At 60.2% G+C, this 27,941-nt stretch overlaps 1 protein-coding gene across 2 annotated transcripts in view; it reads right to left on the bottom strand.

Annotated features, from left to right (window-relative positions):
• KLHL29 (kelch like family member 29) overlaps nucleotides 1–27,941 on the bottom strand; it is a 235,018-nt gene that overhangs the window by 28,981 nt on the left and 178,096 nt on the right. For both annotated transcript variants that reach the window (XM_084900535.1, XM_084900534.1), the window contains 2 exons: nucleotides 23,474–23,615; nucleotides 20,171–20,683 (listed from right to left, as the gene is read on the bottom strand). In XM_084900535.1, the coding sequence (XP_084756661.1) occupies nucleotides 20,171–20,683; nucleotides 23,474–23,615 (655 nt within the window). The remainder of the gene's footprint in view (nucleotides 1–20,170; nucleotides 20,684–23,473; nucleotides 23,616–27,941) is intronic.

The raw sequence follows: 27,941 nt of genomic DNA, 5'->3' as shown, positions 1-27,941 counted from the left end.
AGGGCAAGGCCTGCGAGCCCGAGCGCTCGGCTCCCTCCCAGCCTGCGAGAGGAGCGGAGGGCGGTGGGCAGGCCCGGGCAGGCTGGCTCCGGAGCTCCCCGTGTCCCACAGGCCTCTGGACATGGGTGGACTCGTCAACTTGGAAGCCATCTGGAGGAGAAAGGACCTGTGTCTCAGCCAGAACAGAACCCGGGCCCCCACCCTGGAGAGCTCAGTACTCCTCGGGACCGATGAAGTTCAGGGGGACCTGGGAGGCAGGGCCAGAAGGAGCAGCCAGGGATGCTGGTGAAGGGGCACGGGGACCTGTGACTGAGAGCCCGCGGTGTGTGGTTCGGCCCTGCATGTCACATGCCTTGTTAGACTTGTTCTGAGTGTCCCGTACATACGAGGGCGGCGAGCAAGGTGCCCCGTCTCCACGAGCAGGCCCAGGGACGGTGTGATCTGACCTGGGCCTGCCCTAAGGTATCAATGTGCCGCCTCGGCTTATGCTTCAGACTCCTCTGGAAGCTTCCAAAACCAAACCAAACCGAACCAAGCAATGCTGCCATCTGGGCCCCCACCCCAGAGCTTCTGATTCCATGGTATGGGGGCGACACCGAGACACCCGGACTTCCAGAAGCTCCCCAGGAAATTTTAATGCTCAGCGACGTTTGAGGACCTCCGTGCTGCTGTTGTTTTAGTCCCAAAGTGTGCAGACCTGTGCTCCACGCTCAAAGACATTTACTGAGAAAAACAAAGTGAAATGAAGGGACGACAGCTTAAGGTGCCAGCAATTTATGCAAACGAATGCAAATAAATACACACTTTCCGTACATATGTTTATGCAAATATTCTTGTGGTCCTTGCAAATCACTCACCCGCCTGCAAGCAGCTGCCTGCGATTTCTCGGTGAGAACCCTGGGCAGGGTGCCCGGGTTAATGACAGGTGGTATCGCCGCCTCTCAGAACAGACAGCTCTATTAGCACATCCATCGCGGGAGCTCACCCCCCTCCCCCCGCAGCCCTGAAACTGCTCACCGAGCCTGGCGTGGTGTCCCCAATCCCCTTCCCACCCAAGGCCACAGGCCAGAGGGGGCAGGAACAGCTGTCGGTGGGCGCTCCGAGGCCAGCAGGGCTGTGGGCAGCTGCCAGGGCCCGGAGAGCTGCTGGAGGACACAGGTCCGATGGCCAAGTCAGACCGCCTTTCCCTCGGCGCCAGGCTGTGCGGGCTGGCCCGTGGCTGGGCGCTCACCCCCACTCAGACAGGCTGCCCCGGGTGCTGGGTGCCTGACCAGAGCCTGCAGCTCCGGGCGCTGACAAGCCCCCCGTGGGAGGCGCTGGACGGGAGAAGGAGACTTTCCCGGTCAGTGAGAGCCCGCCCCACCGAGCACGCTCCCTGCACGGAGGCTCACCTCGGCTTCAGCACCGGTTTGCAAGCCCTTCTCCCCGGGCCTGGGGGACGGTTACGGCCGCGGGACTGTCAGGACGCCCTTGCTTTACTGCCTCAGAGGGTTTGCAGGTTTGATTCTAGGTGGAGGGCACGTACCTGGGTTGCAGGTTCGATCCCTGGCCCTGGTCTGGGTACCTGTGGGAGGCAACTAATCAATGTTTCTCTCACAAAATCAATGATATTCTCTCTCTCTCTCTCTCTCTCTCTCTCTCTCTCTCTCTCTCTCTCTCTCTCCTTCCCCCCCTTCTATTCTTTAAAAACAAATGGGAAAATATCCTTGGGTGAGGATTAACAAAAAAGAAACACACTGACCCCTGGCCCGGCTCCCTGAGGAGTGAGAGGAGCTGAAACCTCACCGCTCCCTTCCTGCAGCTGAGTGATGGCCGGGGTGTCCTCCCCAGGAGCTGCCTGGGGTGGATGGAGCCCCTCAGCGGGACTGGGATGTGACTCCAAGCTCAGCCTGAGAACCGGCCTGGCCCTTGGGGGCCCGAGCTCAGCCTCCCTGGACAGCCTTCCTTCTCAGGCCGCTGGCTGATGGGAGGAGAGTGTTTCCGCCTCTACAGCCAGGCCTCTGGCCCTCCGCAGCTGCCCGTGGCTTCGTGCACAGCGTGGGGCGGGGAGCACGGTCTGTGCCTCCGGGAGGGCCGCTGTAGACAGAGTCCCCTCCCCGGGACCCAGAGCACAGGCCATGATGGGACGGGCCTCCCTCGGCAACGAGGCCAGTTTGCCCGAGCACAGCTCTCACTGGTAGTTGGTGGTGGAAGGGGGCGGAGGGGTGTCCGGGCACGATGGAAACCCAGTGCCTGGTGCTCCCGTGGGTGCCGGGAGTCAGCTCAGGTGTGATTCACGTCTCAGCAAACACCGTGACAGCGACCCCTCCATCAGGCACAGAAATCTGAGCCCCCGGTGACACCCCATCCGTCCGGGCCTGAGGCGCCCTGGGATTCCAGACCAAGGGGAGAAGTCCACCATGTGGTGCTGCGAGACGAAACGTGGGCTCGCTGGCCTCAGGGGCCGCCCCTCAGTCTGGCCGCCTCCACTTTCCAAGAGGGACAGAGCTTCCAGACTGGGAGGATTCTCTGCCAGAGTCCCCGTGGGCTCCAGCTCAGCTACCCACCCGCAGAAGTGCCACCTGGAGAGCGCCAGTTCCCTGCCCCTGCTTCACTCTTGCTGGCTTGAATCAAGCTTCTAAAGGGCGATTTTATTCGTTAATTATTGCAGGCTCAGCCTTCACCTCCTCGCTCTTCTGGGCTGTTGGGAGGTTCCCTGGGGCTCCAGTCACTCAGAGGCTGTGTGATAAGGGGCCCAGGAGAGAAAGGCATCTCTTTTGGCGGGGGGAGGGGGAGGGTAGAGGGGCAGGGGGAGTGACCAGCCCCAGAGCCTCCCTGGCTAGCCGGCCGGCCCTGGGCCTGGCCAGTGAGTCTGCGGTCTGCTTCCCAGCGGGCTGCTGTCTCGAGCGACCAGCCTTTGCCCACATGCTGACCCTCAGGCCGGCGTCCGTGGCATTTCCAGGGCTTCCCTCCCTTGTTGGAAACTAGGTGAGCGGTGAAGCGAGGGCACAGGGAGTTCATGTCCTTGGTCCACTGGGCTGGCCAAGCTGAGACGGTGAGGAAACCCCTGCCCCCTTCTCCCGCTCTGGGATGTCCTGTGAGACCGTCCCTCTCAGAACTCAGGGAGCCAGGACGGGTCACTCGGTCCCAGAACCAGCGTAGAGAGCAGCCCAAACTCAGGATTTATATCTGGGGCCCAGAACTTAAAATTTAGATCCTAAAAGCCCAGCCAGATCTCGACGCAGAGGCTAAACCCCTGATTTAGAATACCTGGCGAGCTGGGACAGCCACACTAAATTCTGAGGACCCTCTCTTGCCCCAAGCGAGCTGTGACTGGCACCTGCCAGCGTGCAGGGTATTAATGATGGCCGGAGCTGTTCCCCGCGCCATAAAAAGCCCTTTACGCGGGCCCGACGGGAGGTGATTAATTCTATTAAGTGGCATTATGGATCCTCCTATCTGTTGCTTTCATAAACACGGTTGTAGGCGGGATGTTTTATCGCGGGCATAAAAATGTCCCGCATTACAATGCCTAAGCACCTTATTGATGTTATATTTCCTCGCTGCGCCGGGCGCCCCAGGCCCCCGACCCCTCCGCAGAGAAACAACATAATGTACGCCGCGAGTTTTCACCAGGCTTATCAACGGCGGCGTTTCCGAGCTCGCTCCTCCGGCCGCGCAATAATAGATCACAGTGAAAGTGCACCGACAAGCGATGTGTCCGTTTGATTCTTTCCACCTGAATCAGCAGCCCCCAAACTCCAGACGCAGCAGTTTAAAGGCAGGCAGCACACGGAAGAATTTAGGCCTAAGCATTTAATCTGTTCTTTCCATAAATTTCTGCTGCTTGTGCTTTTATAATGACTCTACCAGAGGAAGTTTATTTATACCGCAGATTTTCGGCATCAGCACATTGGGAGCACGGCGGCGACCGCTCCGTCAATAGCTCACAGCCATGTATAATATCACTCCGGAAATCAAAAGCCCATTGGAAGGAAAAGAAGGCTCCGATTAAAGTCACTTTAAGACATCAATAACTTGGGAACACTGGCTGGAGAGGAGTTATAAATACCCAGCCTGCGCACATGCAAATCAGCGCCGGCAGACGCGCCCCCGCCCCCGCCGCCGCGCCCCGCGACCTCCCGCGGCCCCTCCCTCCCTCCCTCCCCCGAGGCACGTGGGTAGCCCGGGGGCGGGGCCAACGTCACTGGGGGCGGGGACTCCATCTCCAGGGGCGGGGCTTCCCCTATCCGGAGGCGGGCTCACGTCACTGGGGGCGGGGCCTCCCCTCTCAGGGGCGGGGCCTATCCCTGCGCAGGCGCCTGCGCCCAGCCAGAGGGACCAGCAGCAGGATGGGGTCTCAGGCTGGGCTTTAAGAGGGGAACCAGTAGGAACAGAAGCCCGAAGGCTGCTTGCCTAGGTTGCTTACCCCGTGCCACCTGCTGGGCCAAGGGGCACTGGAATGAGCTCTGCCGCCCTCAGCCATCTTTCAGACTGCAGACCAGCCACACGCCCAGCAGTCTCTCCCCCACTGCCCCTGACTGGGGAGGAGGATCCGGGGGAGGTGGGTATTTAGAGGTGGAGGAAGCCCCTGCACTTTGAAAAGCCCCCGGAATGCACGCTTCCTGCCATCCTCTCTGAGATCCACTGATTATCTCCTTTATCCTCAAGGCAATTTTATGACTGATGGTCCCATTTTACAGGTGCAGAAAATGAGGCTCGGAGAGAGTAACGTCCCTAGCCACGGGTGGTAGGAGGGAGATTTAAATCAAGCTCTGTTTAATTCAAAACCCCGTTTTCTAGTTGTAAACCGCGGTATCCCGCTGCTTCCTGCTTGCCCTAGCCGCTCTGCTCAGGCTGTGCAGGCCCAGGGGCCTCGGACGATTTGCAGGTCACTTAGGAAGCTCAGGGTCCAGGAAGCATCATAAGCGGGTCATGATAGACAAGGATGGGAGATGGCAGGGGTTTGGCTGGCTGGGTAGAGCTGGCTGGAAAGGCCAGCTGGGTGAGATCCCTGGGAGAAGCCCCAGGCTGGCTGGGCATGGAGCAGCTGGGGGCCTGGGTTCTGGACTTGAGGTGGAGTAGGGAGCTGAGGCCTTCAGGAAGAAGGGAGGCAGGATGGACCTGCTGGGAGGGTGTGGGACCCAGGTGGGGCTGGTGAACTTGAGGGCTGCACACCAGAAGCTGCACGACCCCGGGCACCCCAAGAAATTGCCAAGGCCCTCCCCTCCCCTCCCCCCAGCTCACAGCAGCCCCTCATGAGAGATTGACAGCTCACTGCCTGGGTCAGGATGTGGTCCTGGGCAGGCAAGGATTCATCAGAGAGCGAGTGACCTCTGGCACGTGGGCAACCCAAAGATAATACCATTAAACTCTACGAAGGTGTCCGGACAAGAGAAAATGTGACACAGAGCAAGACACTGGAGTAAATTAAACAACATCCGAGAAACCAATGCCTGAAAGAGGACAACTCCCTTCAGGATGACTTGCCTGAAGATGCCCTAGCTCTGGAGCCACCTCCGTGCGCTTGCTCAGGCTGTCCTATCCCCCCCTCCCCCCAGATTTCTGCCATCCCCACTCTGTGCCCACAGCGCCGTGGGGCTCACACTTCAGTGCTATGGGCAGAATTGGTCACGTCCGGCGGTAGTCACTCACTCATTCATTCATTCATTCATTCACTCACATATTTAGCAAATATGTAGTGAGCACCTACCATATTCCAGGCATTGGGGGCACAGCAATGAACTAGACAGACCCCGAGCCCTGCCCCCAGGGAGCTCGGATTCTAGAGGACATTGGGTGACCTCTGTCTGGTCCTTCTCGAGCGGGCTCATGAGGCCTGGGCAGCAGCGCAGTCCCGCAGAGAGGCAGCCAGCGCATCCACCTGGCTGCAACTGGCCCCAGAGCTCACTTTTCGGAGCCTCCGTCCTCATGACTCATCACCTCTCTGCCTGCAGGGGGGCTGCTGCCGTTTTTTGGAGATCCTTCCCAGGACACGGGTCCGTGGGGCGGGAGGATCACACCTCTGAGGTGGGTCAGGCCACGTCCTTCCAGACAAATGACCTCGTCCTGGGAGGGGGGCGATGCCCCCTGTTCCTGCTCCCTTTGCCCCAATGCCAGGGGGGCTCTGAGACAAGGCCGACCTGCCGGGGCAGAGCACAGGCCCCCGGTGACTGTAGAGGGGGGCAGCACACGCGGGCGCAGGGGCCTCTGCTTGGGGCTGGGATGCAGGGGGAGCCTTGCCAGGCGGGCCTCCTGGGTGCGTGAATTCAGGCCTGTGCTCCTCTCCTGCTGCCCGACGAGGGCACAGGCTGGCTGGACACCCTGATCCACCCCAGCTCTCATTCAGGCCCCAAGGCTACCTGCCCCCTGTCCCTTGGGGAGGGGCTGGAGACAGTTGCCTGACCCCCGCTCCCCTTTTTGGCTGTGAGAACCAGTCCCGTTGGGATGGAATGCTCCCTGTTCCTGGGACTCTCCGTCCTTCCCAGAAGCCTCCGACGGGCACATACACGCTGTTTTCTATCATCCCCCAGGAGGGCCCTCTGGCTTCGGTTTGGCAGCTGCGGGGGGCCTGGGGGGAGTGGCTGGGGACCCGGGGGGGGGTACCCCTGCTGGGAGGGCGACCTCAGGTTCCTGTGCCCAGGCGTCCTCACCCGTCAAAGGGAGGGTAACAGGACCCACCTCAGAGGCTGGATGTGAGCATTCAGTGCGGAAATACTCATAACACGCTTAGAGGAATGCCCGGAAGGGAACGCCCTCCACGAGTGACTTACAGGCCGTGCACCCTGCACAACTCCAGGCGGCGCCCTCCACCTGCCCGTCACCACAGGTTTCCCGAGTCACGGTGACAGTTTCCTGGCAGGCGGCAGGCGCGGGTCTTGAGGAAAGGGGAGCTTGTAGGATTCCACATGAAGTTACTAAATCGGCCGAGGCGGGGGCGTTCTAAAACCGTTCTCGATGGAGTGGGGGAGACAAGGGAAAATAGCCCGGCAAGATGCTCGCAGCTGAGATGGGTGAGCGACGCCTGCGCAGGGCTGGGGTGAGCGGAGGAGAGATCTCATCCCGCTGTTTCTGGCTCCAAAGCTGGGGGCTCAGAAAGCCCGGCCCCCGCCTGCCCTGTATAGGCAAGGCCGGAGGCCGCGGCTGCCGCTCTGAGGGGCCCAGGCCCACCCTCTGCCTCAGAAGGTAAACGCCGGGTCCCTCTCCCCCCACACTCAGATCCGCTGTGGGCAGGCAGGGAACACACAGTAAACAACCAGAAGGCCTTGGTCCAGGCCCCACGGAGAGATGCCCGAGGGGCTCACAGTTCACCTCCCAGTGCCCTGCAAGGCGGGCAGCCCCGCCTCCCCTGCTCCCCCCGGGGCTCAGCCTGGGGAGCACCGAGCCCCTGGCCTCTGTCCGCAGAGGGACACGGTGGCCTGTGCCAGGTGCACACACAGGGGCCTTCCGTGGGGAGCCCCAGAGTCAGGCCGCTCTCCCAGACTCTGCTGCCTCCAGTCCAATCAGCAACTGGTGGAGGCCAGACCCTGACCGCCCCCAGACACAGCACCCTGTGACACCTGACAGGGACATCTCCCCACTCTGGTGCCTAAGGCTCAGGGGTGTGTTCTGAAAGGGGGGGGGGCCTTCCTCAGGGACCCTCGGAGCTCAGGCTGGGTTAGGCTCTGGGGGCCCAGGCTGCTGGGCCTGAGCAGGTGGAGACCTCGCCCCTGTGCCGGCCTCGGTGGGGAGAGTGGGGGTGAGCGGGGCAGGGGAGGGCGGGGGAGGGAGCAGGTGTGAAGGGCCAGAGATGGGGGCCTGGAGGTCCTGGTTCTGATGCTGATGCAGCTCCTCAGGGCTCCTCCTGGGCCTTTTCCCTCTGTGGTCTGAGGTCCCCGAGGCTGTGGGGCCGGAAAACGCACCTGTAACCTCTTGCTTTCCTGCCCGCCAGGGCCTGGGGGCCTGGGAGGCTCCAGAAGCAGGACCCTCAGGTGGCCAAGCTGCTCAGGGAGGCTGATGCAAGTCAGGTGGGGCCAGTCCTCCCCCAGGCCCGGCTCTCAGCGCCAGGGGAGCGGGGTGGAAAGGAGACGTTAGCCCGGCCTCAGCTCTGTCCTGCAGGCCTCGGGGACTCTCCCGCTCCCTCCCGGGGAGCGCCAGTGAAGTTTCCCTGCTCTGCCGAGTCCTTCCGAGATATCACCACATGGTTAATCTTCCTTCTGCTCAGAAATGCAGAGTGATTTGCCCGAATGGGGATTTCTGCATATTTATACTAATGTCTGTGTTTAAAGCTTATGAGACAGGGAATTGCTGAGAGATGTCCATTAGCAATATATACAGACTGCAATTATTTCTTTATGGTGTGTGGTTTGACTGCGGAATATTTTACTTCAATGGAAGCAGCAGGCTTTGCCTACTGTGTTTTCTTATGTGCCCGAGGAAATCAATAAGAGCAGGAAGTAAATGAAAGGAGGCACGGACGGAAGGACTGTGACCTTTCGGGAGGCCGGAGCCTTGCATACGGCGCCCCGGGAGCTGCCTTCGCCCTCGGAATCTGAATGCGGCACCGCGTGGGGGGGACGCGGCGCATTTCAGAATGTGGACGCAAACCTCCCCGGATGGAAGCAAGGCTCTCCTCCCCCCTCTCTCCCCAAAGATGACGGGGAGGGGGCGCCCTGTCAGGGACGAGCAGGAAAGGAAGCAAGGGGTGCCCTCAGAGGACCCCATATCTGACCATCGCCCCTCCCTCCATTTCCATCCCAGGGCAGAAGCTAAGCAGAAAAGCAGGGTTCGATCTGAAACAAAACCAGCCTCAGGCCCAGAGGCTCGCAGACCGAGGCCTTCTGGAACCTGCATGGATTCTTCGCAAAAAGGAAACGAGATGAGTTTCCAACGGAGTGGGCGCATAGCGAACTAGAACGCAGCACACCTGAAACTCATATACTGTTGTTAGTCAATGCTACCTTGATTAAACAAAAAGAAAAACCTTTGCGGGGGGGCGGGGGGGGGCAAGAGCGAGCCTCCTTCAGAAGCGATGAGCTGGAAGAGCCAGCATGAAGACCCGGATGGAGGAGGGGGAGAGGAGGAGGTGCCCAGTGGGTTGGTGTGGCCAGGGCGCTGGGTGATTCCTCCCCTGAAAGCCCCCCCGTGGAGCTCACCGCAGCTCACCTCCACACCCGCCCGGCTCCTCCGGGCTTTCCATCTCCCACCTCAGTGCTGCAGACCTGGGGGCAGACACCGCCCAGCAGGCCTCCCAGGCCGCCAGAGAGCCCTGTGCACTCTGGGTAACGCCCCAGCCATCAGCCTCTGAAGGAACTCAGTGAGCCTGAGGCGGTCCCCCAGGTGTTGACGGAAAGGCTGACCAAGCCCGGTGGAGGGATGCAAACAGATGATACCTGACTTGGCGCAACAGATGCGTGCAATCTGGCGTTGGCATTTTCCACGCCTTCTCCTGGGGACCCCAGCGCCGCCTGGCCCTCCCCCTCTGCAGGCCCTCACATCCCGGGTCCTGCCCGTCAGTACTCTGCACATCTGGGCAGCACCGTCGGGCCATCGCACGCCTCCTTCCACCGATGTCCATCACTGAGCCTCCACAAGCCGGCTTTCACCCCCCTCCCAGACTCCCCTCAGCGGGAGGCACCGTTCTCTTCCGGCCTCAAAATAGCTCCCTGCAGTCAGCGCTGACTCTCCCTGACTCCTTGCACAGAAATCTCTTCCAAGAGGCACTGGGGTCTGGGAGAGGGACAGATGGTCCCTGTCTTTTTATACCACGGCCAGACTTGGGGAGGGAAGAGCGATGCACACAAGTTTTGCCTCCAGCAGATGTACTGTGGGCACAACAATTGCCGATTTGTGCTCCTCAGGAACTGTGAGCGGCGTTCCTGGGGCAGGGACTGAGATCGGGCAGAGCACTGGTGGGCACACCGGGGCCTGGGGACCATGGCGGAACAGTCCCCGTTCGGCTGCAGCCAGACCTTGTGCTTCTGCCCAGCAGGTTCCAGGCCTACACCTCCTGGACATGGTGTCTGCTCACTGTGCCCGAGCCCAGGAACCACCCAGCATCAGGCCCCCCTTGGCAGGGGCCATGTTGGAAGGGCTGGTGGTCTAGCCATGCTTTTTTAAAAAAAATATATTTTATTGATTTTGTACAGAGAGGAAGGGAGAGAGATAGAGAGTTAGAAACATCGATGAGAGAGAAACATCGATCGGCTGCCTCTTGCACACCCCCTACTGGGGGTATGCCCACACCAAGGTACATGCCCTTGACCGGAATCGAACCCGGGACCCTTCAGTCCCCAAGCCGACGCTCTATCCGTTGAGCCAAACCGGTCCCGGCTTTTTTTTTTTTTTTTTTTAAATATATTTTATTGATTTTTTACAGAGAGGAAGGGAGAGGGATAGAGAGTTAGAAACATCGATGAGAGAGAAACATCGATCAGCTGCCTCCTGCATACCCCCTACTGGGGATGTGCCCACAACCAAGGTACATGCCCCTGACCGGAATCGAACCCGGGACCTTTCAGTCCACAGGCCGACGCTCTATTCACTGAGCCAAACTGGTTTCGGCTAGCCGTGCTCTTGCTCACCTCTCCCAACTAATGCCGAGGTAGGGTCTGTGAGCTGGGGTGGATTTGCTTCAGGAGATTCACGGCTCAGTTCTGTTTTGATTCTTAATGAGATTCTCCTTTGGAGAGAAACATCGACGTGAGAGAAATATCGATCAGGTGTCTCCCGTACGTTCCCTGACCGGGAACCCCCATCCTAGGTGTGTGTTCTCAGAGGAACACAGGTTGGGAATTGAACTCCCAACCTTTTGGTGTGCAGAACGATGCTCCAACCAACGGAGCCCCCGGCCAGGGCCTGGTTCAGTTTTTCACTTTCTCCCTAAGCCGTATATCACAGGGTCATCCGGTCCCCTGGCTGGGCTGGGGCCTTGGCAAAGGGCAAGAATGGCTGGCAGGGTGGACATGACATCTGCGGGGTTCCCGAAGGGCTGAGGGCTGAGTGAGATGTCCGTGGGCAGCCCGTTCCCGGAGCTCTGCCCGGGGGCTCCTCACCCATCCGGGACAGGGAGCGTGAGACATCAATAACGGCTTCTATATGGATGTGCTGCTGTTTGGTAGATTTCAAGGATTTCATCCATTTAAAAGGGCACAAGTTCAATTAATAGACCTCATTAACTTCAAAGATGTATCATCTTTGCTCTGAATTGGCTCCTCCGTGGGATGACTGGCTCCATTAACTTTATTGCATCGGCAAAACTCTGCGTAAGGCGTGGGCGATGCTGCCGCGAGAACCTCCAGGGCTGCCTGGCTCCCAAGCGCCGGAAGCTTCTGCGGGGCCCAGTGCCCACTCTGCAGCTTCCTCAGGGGCCCAATGTCCCTCATGGATTTGTTTTGGGAATTAAGTCCACCCACCCATCCATCCATCCATCCATCCTTCCATCCATCCACCCATCCATCCATCCATCCAACCATCCATCACACACCTTTTGGAGATAAGAAAAGAACCCAAGCTGAAACCGGTTTGGCTCAGTGGTTAGAGCGTCGGTTGGCTTGTGGACTGGAAGGTCCCGGGTTCGATTCCGGACAAGGGCATGTACCTTGGTTGCGGGCACATCCCCAGTAGGGATGGTGCAAGAGGCAGCTGATGGATTGATGGATGATTCTCTCTCATCGATGTTTCTAACTCTCTATCCCTCTCTCTTCCTCTCTGTAAAAAAAAAAAATCAATAAAATATATTTAAAATAAAAAAATAAATAAAATCATTAACCCTCCCCCCCAAGAATCACCAGTTTATATTGAGAAATCGCAGACACATGATTCTGGGAGGCATAAGAGAGCCATCATGGGACTGGCTCTTCATCAGCCCCAACTTAGCCTGCTGACTAGACAGGTTGCAGCTGGGCAGCGTCCAGGTGTGGTGTGGAGAAAGGCGTGGGCATTGGAGCAGGCAGGAGGTTTTGCTGTCGTCACTCCAGCGCTACCCCTTAGACCTGGGCGAGCATCTGCCCCCCGCCTCGGTTTCCCCTCGGTGAACCTGCCTCCCAGGGCGGCTGCACAGAGCGAATATGTAATGACTGTAACACGCCCACTCCATTCCCGTGCAGGAGACAAGGCTGCATCTGCCAGCGTGGCCCACCAGCTCCCGGGAAGGGTGGTCCCTGACGGAGCCTGAGACGGAGGCCCTGAGCGGGGACCCGTGTCTACTTCTCTGCTCTCTGAGACAAATGCATTCAATTAGGAACCTTGGAATCACGGCCCACACCAAAAAACCCGCCTCATAAAACTGCCGTTTAGTCTGAGAAGGGAATGAATGTCTCTGTAAGGAAGAGACGGAAAATACAGGAATTCTTTTTGGATCCATCAGAATTGCTGAAACCCGCCTGGTCGAATGGCCAGGGGCCTTCAGAATCCCCACATCACAGTGCCTTAACTTAGGGGCTGCCAGGCCCTGTGCGGCAGGTCTGCCTGTGGTTCGAACGGAGAGCAGGCCTCCCGGGCCCACCAACGAGGCCACTGCTTGGTCCTGGAAGGTGCCCTGCACCCTAATGGACAAACATGGCTGACCCAGCTCCAGCGTGTTCTCAGGATGGAGCTGGGCCTTTAAATGGACCTGCTAGTCCCCACTGGTGGAGCGCAGGTCCCCGCTCCCACGAGGTGGCATCTGCGATCCCTCCCGGCATGAAGGTTCTTTGGCAATAAAAAGCTAACCCCATAGATGGATGGCTCTAATGAAGGAAAATTCAGCCAGTGCTCCGTTATCAGGGAGCTGAGTGAGCAGCGTGTAGGTGAACGGTGGTAAAATGACAAGACGTGCCACAAGGGCGGAACTCGAATCCAGCATGACTGGTACCACACTGAGAAGAGGGCCCTCAGCAAGCTGAGGAGCGAGGCCCCACCAGAAACCAGCCCCCATGGCACTCCGACCTGGACGTGCAGCTCCCAGAACGGCGAGAAAATAAATGTCTGCGTGTGAGCCCTCTGGTCGGCAGCATTGTGCAAGGCAGCCCGAGCACACCAGTGCAGAGCCCGTGGCCCTGGCCCCACAGATGATGGTGAGAAACCAATGCGTGTTTGCCGGGGACGAGTACAGACTGGGGTCTGAGACACTGAGCGGTGGCAACGTGAGAGGCCACTGGGGAGAGGGAGAGGAAGGCAGGGAGAGGCCAGTGGGCAAAACCAGGCAGTTTCACAGGCCTCGCGGGGTCAGCCAGCCCGGCCCCGGGACAGTAGAAGGCCAGGAAGAGCATGTCTTGGCGATGCCCCGAAAAGCCTGGGGCTCCCCTCTAAGACATATATTTTTTTTTTTTTAAAGGGAAAGAGAACTACACCAAGGAAACAGGCAAGGACAGCTATTTCAATAGATAACAACCTTTCAGCCCTATTTTTTTTTTTTTTTTTTTTTTGGCAAATTGCACAGTGTTTTGTGTTCCTAACCCACTCGGCAGGCCGGCCGGCCAGCATTATTTTCACCTTTTATGTTTCTGGAACAGCGAGTGTGCTCCTCAATAGAATGTCATTTCAACCAAATGGTTTCTCGTGAGACCAGTGTGGTGCTGTGTTTCTCCAGGGTTGTTTCATGGTTTGGGGATACTGTGACCCCTCTCCCATGGGGACAGGCAGCTGGGGCACCACACCTTTGCCCAGCTCTCCTCCTCCTCTCGAAACTCATTCCCGCATACTGTAAGATGTCACTTATATGTGGAGTCTAGAAAAAACCCCCAAAACAAATGAATAAACCAACCAACCAACCAACATAAAAACAGACCCATGGAAACAGAGAGCAAACGGATGGCCGCCAGAGGGGTGGGGAGCGAGGGGGCTGGGCCAAGGAAGGGGAAGGGGAATAAGAGGTACAAACCTGCCCTTATGAAATACACAAGCCACAGAGACCGAGAGTAACGGCACAGGAAATACAGCCAATAACATAGTCATAACTTTGCATGAGGCAGACTAATGTAGAAATCAGCCCCTAAAGTACATACATGTCAAGTCACTATGTTGTACACCTGAAACAAATATGACATGGTATGCCAACTAGCCTATATAATAAAAGCCTAATATGCAAATTGACCGGACGGCGGAACGACTGGTCGCTATGATGTGCACTGACCACCAGGGGGCAGACGCTCAGGAGCTGCCCCCTGGTGGTCAGTGAGCTCCCACAGGGGGAGCACTGCTCAGCCAGAAGCCGGGCTCATGCCTGGCAAGTGCAGCGCCCGGTGGCGGGAGCCTCTCCCTCCTCTGAAGCAGCAGTAAGGAGCAGTGAGCAGAGCAGTAAGGAGCAGTGAGCAGGCAGGCAGTAAGGAGCGAGGGGTCCTGGATGTGAGAGGGCAGAGGCTGGGTTGAGGGACTCCCTCTCCAGTGCACAAATTTCATGCACAGGGCCTCTAGTATATCAATAAAAAAATTTAAAAAGCCGCCAAACTCATTTCCAAACTAAAAAAGGAGAAGTCCTGGGGGTCAGCCAGACAGGGCATGCCTTGCCCAGCCAAGAGAGCACGTGACGAGACCGTGACCTCTGTGAAGCAAGGGGGAGAAAGGTTTGCAGAATTTGTGAACCTGGATCTGCACCAATTTCCCAGAATTCCCTACCCTGGGCCCCCACCTGTGACTCTTTGACTAGATCCTAAACCTTGAAGACTAAAGGAGCCTTCACCTTGGGGACAGATGAAGTGGACTGTCCCTTGCCTGTGAGCGTGGACCCCTGGCGGCCCCTGGCTGGGTAGAGAAAGAAGGCAGCTGGGTGGCCGGAGCAGAGCCCGGGAAGGCCTCTGTGTGCCAAGGATTCAGAGAAGGAATTCGTGGGCTGGTAGGTATAAGTCACTAGCGGAATGTGACTCACATCTGGACAGGCCCTGCAAGCCACTGGAGTAGACGTGTGTGTGTGTGTGCGTGTGTGTGTGTGTGTGTGTGTGTGTGTGTGCACAACTCCCTGGCAGATGAACCCATTGGGAAGTCGTTATTCTGTGTCCTGGCACTCATCCCCAGCATTCCTCCTCCAGACTGGGCATCTGCAGAACTACCTGCCTTCCGTCTGCCACCCCTCCGTCACTCTGACTACGTCCAAAGGCCCAGACCACGCCGACCTCCTTTCTCCTGCCCCTGTAGTGCTTATCGCCCGCACGCCCTGGACTCCCCAAGCGGGGTACGGGCTCCTCAGGCAGACCTCTGCCCCTCCCAGTGCCCGGTACGATGTCTGGGACACAGCGGGCATCACCACAGGCCTGCGTCCAGCAGGAGCCGAGACCTGTCTGGGGACGCAGCCAGCACACCGCCAAGTGTGGGCTCTGCACACAGCAGGTGGGTGCCTAATCCCGCGCCCACTAGGTGCTCAGGAGTGCTTGGTCGTGCACAGGGAGGGAGGCGGCGGGACTCCGATCCCCTCGGCGTCCTCTGAGCGTCTGTGACCCAGAACCCGACGGCGGTCCCTGCTGGTGTCGCTCGGTCACCACTCCGGGGGGTCACTTAGGGCCAGAGCGGGCCTTCTGACCTCAAAGGTGCTCAGCAGGGACTGGGGGCTGAGAGCCATGTGCTGTTCCTAGCTCCCTGTCCTCTGCTCAGTGAGAAGGCCCAGGGTCCCCGCTCTGCCTCTGCTCTGCTGAGCAATGGGGCCCTAAGAGGGGGGTCCCCAGGCTCGTGTCCCCCGGGGTCACACGTCGCTGGGGGGTCTGGCTGCCTGTGCTGCATCTCTCTGCTTGCCTGGTTCGCTCAGCATCCAATGATCTGTGAACAAAACCGTTAAGTCCCGACAGCCCTCCAACTAACGATGAACAAATCCCCCGAGGCCAGCGCTCTGTGAAGGAGGGGCAGGGCCAGGAGGCCAGACCTCCTGTGGACGGAGGAGCATCGCATTCCGGGGGCTCTGGCCCACTTCCTGGGTGGGGGCGAGTGTTGGGGTGGGTGCTGGAAAGGGTAACGGGGAGGGGGGGGGAGGGCACTGTGGGTTTGGCTCCAGATCGGTGCAGAGGGTTACGTCAGTCAAATCTGGGAGAATATTTTGGACGACCTTTCCTTAAGAAACAATATTTCTTCTCTGGGATTCCTTAGAAAGTACCGTAGTGGCAGGGATACCAACAGCTAGCATTGCGGCGAGCTCACTCTGTGCCCGGCACCGTGTTAAGACGCTGCCTGTGTTATTAAACCCTCCATGCACGTGTGTGCGGATGGCGCGGTCACCGCTTCCACGTCACAGGTAAGGAAACTGAGGCTGAGAGACACCTGCTTCCCAGCGCGGGGTCCCTGGGTTCGCGGGGAGTGGAGTGTGAATTCCACCCACGCCACGTGGTGCGGAACCTGGCTCACCATCCCACCCCCCCGCGGCCTTGCTGGCGGATCGGTCCCAGGGACGGATGTCCCTGTCGATAGGATGACTGTTTTCGGTGTAAAGGGGGTTCAGTGTGGGTCTATGCGTGTTCCTGTGGGTCTCCTCCAATCCTCCTGGATGGGGTGGGGGGTAGATGGGGCAAGGAGGCTCGGAGAGGTCAGGAGACTTGCCCCGGTCACACAGCTGTCCACTCTGCCCCAGAGCACCGTCAGCAGATCCTGTCTTTGCCAAGCTGAAGGCAGCATGAGGGCAGACAGAGCCCTGTGGGCTGGAGGCCCAGGGACAAGGATGGGGTGTGAGGAGAGGTGAGACCCCAGGATGGGGTCACACACACTGCCTGCTCCCCGACCCTGGGACCCCTCATGCGTGTTTTCCCCCCCTCGTCCCCCGCCCTGCACCGGGCCTCCGGTCTCTGTCAGAACAGAGAAAACTCTCACTTCGGGTCAACTTGGAGGTGGCTTTTTGGTGCAGAAGTACGTGGGAGCGGGAGCAGCCTGGCTTCTCTGTCCTGGACGTGTGGGTGAAAACACAGCAGCTTTTCTGCAGCTACTACTGGGCCCAGGGCCGGGCCTCACCAGGTCTCTGGCGACCCCCTCCGCCACCAGGAATCCTTTGAAAGAGAGGCGATAGGAAGGATGACATCAGTAGCTTGGACTTCTGCTAGGCCCTCCTCGGCTGGGCTCGTGTGGGCCGTGACATTAGACGTGAAGGCCTGCAGGCCACCACCTCTGCCCATGGAGGAGCTCAGGGGATCCAGCCCAACAACGAGACAAATGGCCCGGGTGTTTCACTACAGGATACAAATGGAACCAACTCTTTTTTCCCCCTCCCTTATCAGGCTGCACACGTGAAGTCGGTTTTAATTAGCTCTCCGTCGATCCCCGTAAGCCGAATAAGGAAGAAACCCCACAGATGGCTCTCGCCCCCAAAGGGTGCTCAGAGAAAGAAAGATTTATCCTTGCAAGTTTCCGTAAGAAAATCTATACGTGCTCAATGCATTTAAATAACACTCATTAAAGCGGACGGCACGCAAGCTGCCTCCTCTCGTCACAGATGAGAGACGGTCACTTGACCTATTGCAAATCCAAAAGCATTTTCGCGCCACCTTTATTTTTCAACTGGTTAAGTTTTCAGATGGAAGCCCCAACACCCCTTTTTTTGCGGGGGGAGGGGGAAAGGTGGACTTACATAAATCCCCCCAACGGAAATTTCAGCCCGCTCGATGGGAAGATCATGACAAGAGACAAGATGTGAAATTTTAAATCAGGGCACTAATGAAATCTAAAAATACCGGTGGCTCCTCCCTCCGGCTGGCAAGCCCTGGCCCTCCTGGGTGGGATTTCTCCAGAATTACTCAGCCCCGCGAGAGGCCGGGCTGTCACGTCAAACGAGAGGAGGGGACATCGCGGGACTGCCATGAGCGAGGTCTGCAGGCCGGCCAGGATAGATAGGTCTCATTAGAGCCGGGCTTCAGCCAGGCAGCGGGAGAGGAGGAAAGTTCTCCTTTCCCCAGTGTGGAGTTCAGACCAGCGTTGACGCACCGCCAGTGCCCCCCGTCCCCTCCTGGAGCCTCGGTCCGTCACTGAGGAGTGTGACATCCATGGGGCTCGGGACATGAGGAATCCCCAGGGGCGGAATGAACAGTGACCCAGGTCCAAACCCACGCGGTCTTGTCAGGGACATGGTTCTCACGCGGCAGGTTCCAAAGACACGGTTTCCGAATCAGGGCCTCTCATTTTTAAAAATATGCAGTTGTTTGACATTCGATCTGACAGACAAATTATAGCGTTAGCAATAAAGGCTTTTAGGATTAGAAATGAAAGGAGAAATTACTTGAGAAAACTCACACACACACACACATACCACAACACACACACACACACACCAACAAACCCACCAGGCCTGAGTTGGGAGGCATTTGTATGTGTGTGTGTGTCATTGTCTCTTCACGGGAACATAAGGAGACACATCAGCGGGCGAGGCCGTGACCACAGAGAATCAAGTTCAATGTAATTTCTGGGGAGACAGTCGGCTCTCTATTGAAGTCTGCCTGAGGGTTGTCCGTGGGGGAATCTCACTGACTCACCAGAAGGGGGCGCCGTGGACACTTCCTAGGCACACCCCATTCCCATACCTAGCACTGAATCTACCCTGTGGGGCTGGAAGAGGGAAGCCTATCAAGGCCCCTCTTTCCGCTCCACTCCTGTCCGTGGGCTTGGACCTACCACAGCGGGTGGTTCATGTCCCCGGGCCCCACCAAGATGCTGCAGGTCTGACTCTGCAATGACCCTCTGGGGCCAGCCTCTACCACTGCATCCTCCCCATCTGTGGACTCAGGTGCCTGAGGAGGATGCCTGGCAGCCTTGGGGGGGGGGGGGGGGGCGGATCCCAGTTTCCTGCTAAATGAGGGACTCCATCCAGTCCAATCGGGCCAGTTACCAGTTTCCTTTCTGCACAGAACAAGGCCTTTTCCTAGATGCATGTCTGAAACCTGCCAAGTCAGCAAGACCCTTCCCCAGTCCCAGGAGGCTGCCAGGTGAGGGGTTATGCTCCTCCCGTGGGGAGAAGGGAGCCCACCCATAGCCTCAGGCCGTGGCGAGGCTCTGGAGCAGCTGGGATACCCATTGTGTCAGAGTTGGCAACATGTACACTGGGAGGAAGTTTCTGTAAAGGCAGAGAGAGCTTAACCAAACAAAAAAAAATATTTTAGTCTTTTTTTTTTTTTTTTAAGACTTAAACATAGCAAGAGTTTACCAGAATGTAGATGTAATTTTCTATAATTTTGTTGTTTTAAAGCTAGTGCTTTTTTTTTTTTTTCCTCCCCCCCCCCCCCCAAAACAAAGACAGTCAGGGCGCCATGAGACTGGGAAGGAGACCCAGTGACGATCTAGGCTGTGGGGGTGCTGAGAAGGCCTGGACATCGCCGGAAAGGAGGAAGATGGAGTTGTGAACGAAGGCGGGGAGAGAACAGCTGGCTGGAGCCAGTGTTCCCCGAGAGGCAAGGCCCCCAAGAGGCAGCCTCAGGGGCTGCAAACAAGGAGGCTGAGGATCGTGCCCAGAGACCCCACTTCCTAGGTCCACCTCCCCTCCCTTCCCCTTTCCACAAGACCTGGGCCCCCCAGCAGGCAGGCCGCTGGCCGTGGCCCTCCTGCTGCACCGGGCCCAGGCCGAGCTGCCTCCTTCCCGCACTCGGCAGGAGCAGGCCTGCCTGTCGGGAGCTCCAGGGGCCTCACCAGAGCCTCACCGAGCCACCCTTGGGTCCTTGAAACAAACAAACAAACAAACAAAAAAATCCAACTGGCTCAGGAGGGTCTGGGAGTGTCTCCTGGGCCTCGGTGAATGCCCGGGGAGGCGCTCTCATCTGATGGCACGGCGGAGGCTGCTTTTCTGGGGAGGGACACGGACAGTTCAGAGTCCCACTGTCCGCAGGGCTGGAAGATGGAAGAGGCTGCTTTTCTGGGGAGGGACACGGACAGTTCAGAGTCCCACTGTCCGCAGGGCTGGAAGATGGAAGAGGCCCACGGGACTGTTTCATGGAGCCCTACGGGGAACAGACGATGCCTGCTCATGCTGCACGTGGCCTGGCCTTGGGGTCAGAGGTGAAACAGCCTAGGGCGTGGGCAGGGTGCACAAGGACCCTGGACTGGGCAGACTCGCCCTCCCCTCTTCTTCCTGTCCACTCACGCTGCCCTGCACCCCTGTCCTGTCTTCCTCCTTCTCCTCTGTCTGAGGCCAGAGGGCCCTCCTGCAGCCTCCAGGGTGGGTGAGGTCAGAGGGCGCGGCTGGGGAGCACAGACCACCAGGAAGCACGCCCCCGTCCGTGCACGTCGTAGCGACCACGTGGGGAGGCACGGACGCAGGCACACAGGAAGCAGCGGGACTTACCTTTGGGGTGCCCGGGGTCGGTGAACTCATACTTCCCCACACCGATGGTCCGCAGCATCTGCAGCCCGTGGGCGGCGTCGGTCGTGGGGGGCCCGTTGGTGGCGGGGGCGCCGCTGGGGCGAGCGGCCGACGGCTGGGCTGGCGGCGGTGGGGGCAGCAGGGGCCCCGCCATGTGACCGTTGCCCACCGCCGAGGGTCCCGGGCGGGCCACCTGCCCCACGCCAGGCAGTGCGGAGACGGCCAGGGGCTGCGGGCTGGCGTACAGGGCCTGGGCGGGCATGTTGACCACCACGCTGCTCAGTGGCTGGGAGGGCGGCTGCGGCAGCGAGTAGTGGCCCGGCATCAGCGGGAGCTGGGGCCCCACGTGCGGAGGCAGCGCGGGGGTCACCCCGATGACCGGGGCCTGGACGTTCGCGGCCGGGCTGAAGGTGGGAGGCTGGGCCACCCCGTAGGAGTGTGCGATCAGGGCGGGCTGGCTCCCGGCGGCCACCGTGGTCACCCATGGCCCTGTGCCTGCAAGGGAGACGGGAGAGACGTCATCCGCCGGTCACACATTCACTCAGCAAGCGCCGGCGGCCCCGGGCCCTGGGCTGGGCGCCGGGGTCACAGGGGTCACCGGGGTGGACAAGACCCCTGTGCCCCGGAGCTCACAGAATAAGCGCCATTACAGGCGCAGGGAGAGGCGGCTCAGGATCTGTGAGCAGGTGGCCCCGAGGGCGCGGGAGGGACCGCAGTCTTCCTGGGGAAGGTTGAGAGGCAACAGAACAGACAGAAACACAGGCAGGCCTTCGACAGCGAGATCCGGGTTCAGAGCCTGGCTCTGCCACTCCCTAGCTCAGAGCCTGGGCAAGCTGCTCGTCTCCTCTGAGCCTCATTCTTCCCATCTGTCACATGGCACTAGCGACACCCACCTCAGAGGTCTCCTGGGAAGCACGGAACGAGGGAGACATGTTTTACAGCAGCCAGCAGAGGGCCGGGCCTGTGCTAAATGTCCCACACGTGCTGGCATCTCCCCTTCCTCTTTGGAGAATCACGGAGGGGGCAGGGGTGGCTGGATGGCGGTGAGAGTTTCCGCCGGGCCAGGCAAGCAAGAGCAGCTGAGCCCAAAGCCGGGCGAGGGCAGGAGCTGCAGGAGGGCAGAGCTGGGGGTGGGAGCGGTGTGGGCAGTCAGGAGGGGCTGCTCTCTCTGGCCTCACTGGGAGGCCAGGCCACCTCTGTATCTCCGGCCTGGGGGGTGGGGAGGTGGGAACGTGAGCAGTCCTTGTTAGCCCTGAAGGAACTTGTGGCTGAACAGGGGGTAAGCTCCCCAAGGCCTGGTACAAGAGGCAAGCCCAGGGCAGGCAGGGCCGGGCCAGGGCCCCCTGAGCGGGCTGCCATTGAGGGACTCGAGCCAGCTTATGAGTGAGACCAGAGGATACTGTGACGGGCAAGGCCAGGCTGGGTTGCCTCCGACTGAGCGGGTGTAGGTGTAGGTCTCGGTCACCTCAGCTTCCCGGATGCCTCTGGAGTGGCCGTGCAGACCGAGGGCGAGGCACTGAGGGAGGAGGGTGGGCCACCAGCCCCAGAGGCTAGAAGCTGGGGCTGGGAGCTCCCTCACAGAAAGGGAAGGATCAAGGCGGCAGGGCAACTAGCACACCACCAGAGGGCGCTGTCCCCGGGGAGCTGCCCACAGGGAGAGCCACGGGGCATGCGGAGCACAGCGAGGCTTAGAGCGAGGCTTAGAGCCAGCCGGGCAGCGCGTGAGGCCTGAATCTGCCCTCACCAGCTGAGTGGCCCCAGGCACAAGCCTCCCCGAGCCAGTGTCCTCCTCTGCAAGGGGACGGGAGTGACGCCAGCTCTGCAGGGCTGCTGCGGGCATCGGGGTGACACGGAACGAGGCACGTCACAGCCGTGCAACCCACAGCGCTGACCACGGAGCGGCGGGGGGAGACCAGGAGCTGGCTAATGCCGGTGGAGCAGCGCCAGCCAGATTCCAGAAAGGGCCGCCGGGGGGACTGTCCCCCAGCCCGCAGAGGAGGAGGGGCGTCACCACCAGCCAGCCTGCTGTCTCAAGGACGAAGCATGGCCTGCCAAGCTCAGTTTTCTCCGGGGTTAGCCAGGGCCCTCGAGAAAAAATGCCCCAGAACTTCCGAGCGCAGCGGGGAGGTCTCAGCTAGCTCTGCGGGAAGATCCAGTGGCGCCGTGGGCCGGAGGCCCCGATTTATGAGGGGGGAAGGCCCAGAGGAGGCCGAGACCTGGAGAGAGGTGTCTGGTGGTGTGAGCCAGACTCTGCTCACATGCTCCCGAGGATGACTAAGTCTGCAGGTGACAATAGCGGGAGGACGAGGCACGGGCCTGCAAGGAGAGCAGGCACCTCAGAGATACCAGGGCCACGAAAGGACACGGACAAGGAGGCCTTCTGGCCCTTGGGCCTCCGCCCCTAGCTGCCTCGCCAGCTTGCGAGGCGATGGCCGGGGTCAGGGCAGCCACAGGACAGCGCTGGGCTCTTACTGTGGAGACAGCATGTGATTCGGCTGCCAGCAGAGCGGAGGGGACACGGGCTGTGGGGAGCAGAGCAGAGGAGACAAAGGTTGTGGGGAGCAGAGCAGAGGCACCGGGCAGGCCCCACACGGTCCTTCGTGCTGCGGCCATGGGGGGAGGGGTGTCATTGTTGAGCAATGAGATTGGGGCTCCCCTCTGAAGGGAAAGGGACTGGAAAGTGGGCTCCGGGCGGGGCTGAAGAACGTGGGAGTTTATCGCACGGAAGACTCGGAGGGGGAGGAGTGGGCTCTCCAGGCAGCTGCAGGGCTGAGGCATGGAGGGTGTGTGCATCCTGAGGGGTGTGGGGCCGATGGAGATAGCACGGAGGCTCTGGCTGTGGTCCCAGCTGCCCAGAGAAGGCCTGGCCTGCGGTAGGAAGTGGTGCGTGAACCCCCGGTCCGGGGAGGGGTGTGGAACCACTGGCAAGGCAGAACTCACTGGAAGGTGTCACCTGAGAAACTTGTGATGGATCAGGGTACTGCTGTTTGGGAATGACTATTCAACATCGCCCCGAGCCCACTCAGAGTCACTCCCGCACTGTCACTCTCACCCCCTGCTTTCTCCCAGAGGCTCTCTTGAGCAGCAGAGGAAGGGGACAGAGACACAGCCACCGCCCAGGGAATGACACCCAGTGCTCCCCCATCCCCCACTCAACACAGCCCGGGGTCCGGGCCGCTGGGGGCCCCTGGGTCAGGACCTGCCGAGGGGCTGGGTACCCCGCAGGCCCCCAGCACCGCTCCCAGCCCCGGGCACAGCGGCTCTGCCCCCGGAGCAAGTACACACCTGGATTGTCGCTCTCCCTCATCTGCTTGGAGGGCGGCTCGTCGGTGTCCCAGGGCGTGGCCTGGTTGATGGGCGTCTGCCCCCACCGGATGCTGGTGGTGAGTCCCTGGGACTGGCCGTCGGCTTTGGAGATGCCGGGCGCCTGCAGAGAAGCAGAGCGGGAGGGTGAGCACAGCCGGGCAAGGCTCCTGCCTGGGACCCGGGTCCCCTCCTCTCACCCCAGCAGTCCTGCCGCTGCCCGAGCCCCGGGCCAGCCCACGGGGGAGTGACGGGCACTGTGGCCCAGCCCTAGCAGCCGTGGCCTCTGCTAAACTCCCACCTCCGGAGCTGGGGTGTCCTCCAGCCCCCGGGGCATTCACAGACTGTGACAACACCCACAGGCATGTGCTGAGCGCCGACTGAATACTCAGTGCAGGCTCAGGGCCACCGTACGCCTGGCCCTTTGACACGTGAGGGAGCGGCTCTCCAAAGCTCAGCTCCCACGCCCCACCCTGCCCCACACCAGCCAGAGGCCCCGGAAGTCCCACTTGGGAGGAGATGGGGTGGCAGGACGGAGGGGGCGGGCGGGGGGTGGGGGACAGAGCCAGGCTGGTGGGAGGACAGCTCCCATCCTGCTGCCAGGAGGGAGGCAGGCCTCACTCTCTAACCGAGATCACGAAAGAGAAAGGAACCTCCGGGCGAAAGCAGCCCTGAGGACGGCGCTGGTCTCCGAGCCTCAGCCGGATGATGGGATGCCCTGCGATCGTGAAAAATCACGTTTCCCGAGTGTTCTCAGAGAGACGGCAAAATGCGTACGCTGGGGTGCTACACCAGAGACGCGGGGCCCAGAGGGACACAGCTATCCCCCCGCCGTGGGGCAGTCTGTGTCGGAGGGAGAAGCTAAACGGTCCGCAGGGGAGCTGTCCCTGGGGGAGAGGGTTCGGGTGGCGTTTATTCCCTTGCCTGCACTCCCCCGAGTCTGCCAAAGGTCCCGCTGTGGCCGTTACCCTTGTCGCCACTACAGTGCAGGGTGGGCAGGCGCAGGCGTACAGATGTCCCCGTGGAAAACAACAAAACAGCAAATGAAGATCAGCACAAGAATAAGCGCTGTATTCCGCAGACTCACTCCTGTAACCCTGCTTCTGCCCCACCCTGTAGAATAAGCAGCAAATAACCAACCAACCAACCAACCAACCAAACAAACAAACAAAAAAACAAAATGAAAATCCAAAAAGCAGGTCGGAGAGCCCGGGACTGAGATCACGGGGACGGGAGGGGGTGCGGGTCTCAGCAGAGGAGCGACCGGGGTTCCCAGGGGTTCAGCCAGAGTCCAACAAGTTTGGGGGTGAAGAGCGAGGGGAGGTGGGGGACAGACACAGCTGCCCTTTGGAGGCAGTCACCAAAGGCCTTAAAGGAGCCCCCAGAGGTATCTGCAGGCCTTTCTCAGGTGAGCCCACGGTCCTGGCGATTCTGAGGGAAGCTGACCCTGTGCCCCGGCAGGCGGGGCAGTGCCCCCTGCTGGCCTCTCTGACAGTAGGTCCCTGGGGCAGCGAGGGCAGGGCTCTTTGTGGGGCTTTGAAGCCTCCTGGGGAGGACCCCAGCCTGCACGGGGCCCCTGGGAGGAGCAGAGCCACATCTCATGAGGCCCCTCGCTGCACGGAGCCGATTGCTTTGGGCTGCACGTTCGTTAGCTCTGGCCTGCGCTTCGGATGCTCGGCGTCTGAGAACAGAGCGGCAAACAAAGGGAAAGAGGACAAGCTTCCCAGTCGGAGACTCCTGCCCCACTGCTGTCTGTGGGACAGGTGGGAGGGGGGTGGGGACTTAGCCACATTCTCCAACAGCCTTCGGGAACGTAAGGAACAATAGTGTGGCCTCCACAGCATTCTCTAAATAAATAATTTAGAACCTCTTCCCAGGTTCTTGGGGTGCGGGTGGGTTCAGAGGCTCACAGGTTGCTTCCCCGTAAGCAAAGGCATTGAGGGAGGGTCCTGGGTGATGCCCAGTCAGGGCTTGGTTCTGAAGGTTCGGGGGGGACTGTGAGGGGCCAAAGCTCCGGCTCTGAGCCTCCGCCATGGTCCGGAGTTCAGAGCTCTGAGAGTCACCAAAGGCTCCCCAGGGCCACCCAGGGCTCAGTTTGGGGTGAAGTTTGAAGGCAGTCACCCCAGCCTCCTCACCACTACCCTCCTTCACTGGTAAGACAGAAACCCTTCCTGCCAGTAGGGGGCACTGCAGCCCCTCTCTGCTACCCTGGGTCTCTGTGGTTCTCCCAGGCCAGAGGCAGGGACCTCTGTCTCACTTCTCCCTTTCAGAATCAGTGTCAGGGCCCTGCCTGGTCCCTTGGCAGGGAAGGCAAGGGCCTGGGCCTGGCCCTTACAGCAGGCGTGGCTGGGGTCCCCCCCGAAAGAGGGGGAACCAGACTCGGAACTCTGCAACTTCAGGAGTCCCAGTGTTTGCCCTGACGTTGCTTCCAAAACACTCTGTCAGCTCAGTCGCCGGTGCCTTCATGGGTGGTTGGTTTGTTTCACAGAACAGGCCCCTGTCCTGTGCCCAGCCCTGCCCGAGGCCCGGGGCCACCCGTCCCAGCAGGGGGAGCACTCGGCACCTACGCCAACAGTGGGGACTCAGACGCCAGAAGGAAGCTGGGGCGCAGGGGGTTCTGGGGTGCTGGGGGAGACTGGGTGGGGTGACAGCTCGTTTGCGGTCTGGCTGTGTCTTTCATGAACAACACAAGCAAGCTCTTCTGTACAAGCCCTGTGTTCTGCCGGGAGACACACAGACTCCCTTTCTGCTCCAGGGACGGCCGCTCGCCTTCTCCCTGGCGCCAGTAGCTCTTACACGAGAGGCAACCTGCAGCAGTCCAGGAGTTTGTATTTCTTTTATTCCAAGAGGGACGCGAACATTCTGTCCTCCGCTCCCTCCAGGAAAAACACGGACATGGGTGTGCGGTGCACCTAGGCCTGGGCGACCGGGGCCCCTCCTCTTGCAAAAGGCCCAGGTCCGAGGAACGTGTGGTCCGGTTCCGAAGGCTCTGGGGGACTGTGCGGGCCCGAAGCTCCGGCTCTGAGCCTCCGCCATGGCCCGGAGCTCAGAGCTCCGAGAGTCACCGAAGTAAGGTGACCAGAAGTCCCGCTTTTGGTGGGACAGTCCCGATTTTTAACAATTTGTTACATCAAAGGCTCCCAGGGCCACCCCAGCCCAAATGCCAGGCTTCTGGATCCCACTGTGTGCCAGGCTTCTGCCCTGCATTCTGTGAGAATGCCACGGACACAACCAGGACAACAGCCCGGGGCTCATGGGAGGGGGGAGAGGAGGGTGGGGGAAGGCAGGGCTGGGAGAGCCTCCCTGACCGCCTGCCACTGCCACTGTCCATCCGGGACATCAGGGAAGCCGCCGGACACCTGGCCTCCCCCCACAGCCCTGGCCGTGACCTCCCCGGCGACACGATGGCCCTCGCAGACAGAGGCCGATGGGAACAGCGCCCCCTGCCTGGCACCGGGAAGAGGAGGCCCTCTCTGCTCATCGCCCAGCCTGCGCGGGACTCTCTCCGCTCCCTGTTAATGAGATGCTAATGGCATGCATCATTAACGCAGCAGCTTTTAAACACGAGCTCTTGTACATTTTCAAAGGTCACGTTTCTGCGGTGGCTGACAGCATCCCGCTTCTTTCAGCGACTGAGGAACACCAGAGACCCCGATCCGTAACGGGTGGGGCGCTGGGAGGCGGCTGCGCGGGGCCGGGCGCCTGCGGTGGGGTGGGGGGCGCTGGGGAACCTCCTCCTGCAGGAAGTCCCCGGGGCGCCTGGCACATGCTCTACCGGCTTGTGGAGAGCCAGCGACACGCTGCCCGCCTGCCCTTAGGCTGCCTCGGGCCTGTGCCCGCAAGGCGGTGCAGTTTACAGAGATGCCTGGCCGAGGGGCGAGGGGCTGACGCCGCGGGGGACTCAGAGCCACGCTCCCTCCCACAGAGCGCCCCCCCGCTCACCGGGCTGTGCACTCAGGAAGCTGCTGCAGCCCAGAGGGGCAGCCCTTTCTGACAGGTTCACCCGGAGGGAGCACCCTTTCCTACTCTGCACAGAGGTGGCTGGCATACGGGCCAGCAGGGTCTGGGGGGGTTTGAAGGATGAGCTCCCTGGGGCCCCTCACGCGTCTCGCCTCTTCCAGCTCCTGCGCCCCGTGCACAGCATCTGTGACAACAGCTGACACGCTGCCTCTCCGGGCTGTGCTGACCCTGCGCTGGGGGCCAGCTCCAGGAGGGAGGGACCGGGCACGGTGCCCGGCCCAGTCCGTGCCCACGGAATGCATGCAGGGCGTGCGGGCTACCGTGCTGGCCACAGGAGGAACATGCCTCACTGAAGGTCTGAGGCAGGTGCCCATGCATGGAGCGCACTCAGGAGGAGTGAGCGACGTGAGCAGCCGAGCAGGGGGGTGAGGCGGCGGGTGTGTTTGGGCAGCCTTGTGCACTGCGTTCCCCTCATTGGGGAGACAAGGTT

This window comes from Pipistrellus hanaki, assembly GCF_964339955.1.
Source record: "Pipistrellus hanaki genome assembly, chromosome: 12".
Taxonomy (NCBI): domain Eukaryota; kingdom Metazoa; phylum Chordata; class Mammalia; order Chiroptera; family Vespertilionidae; genus Pipistrellus; species Pipistrellus hanaki.
Note: the sequence above shows the minus strand (reverse complement) of the source record. Positions and strands in the feature narration are given on the sequence as shown.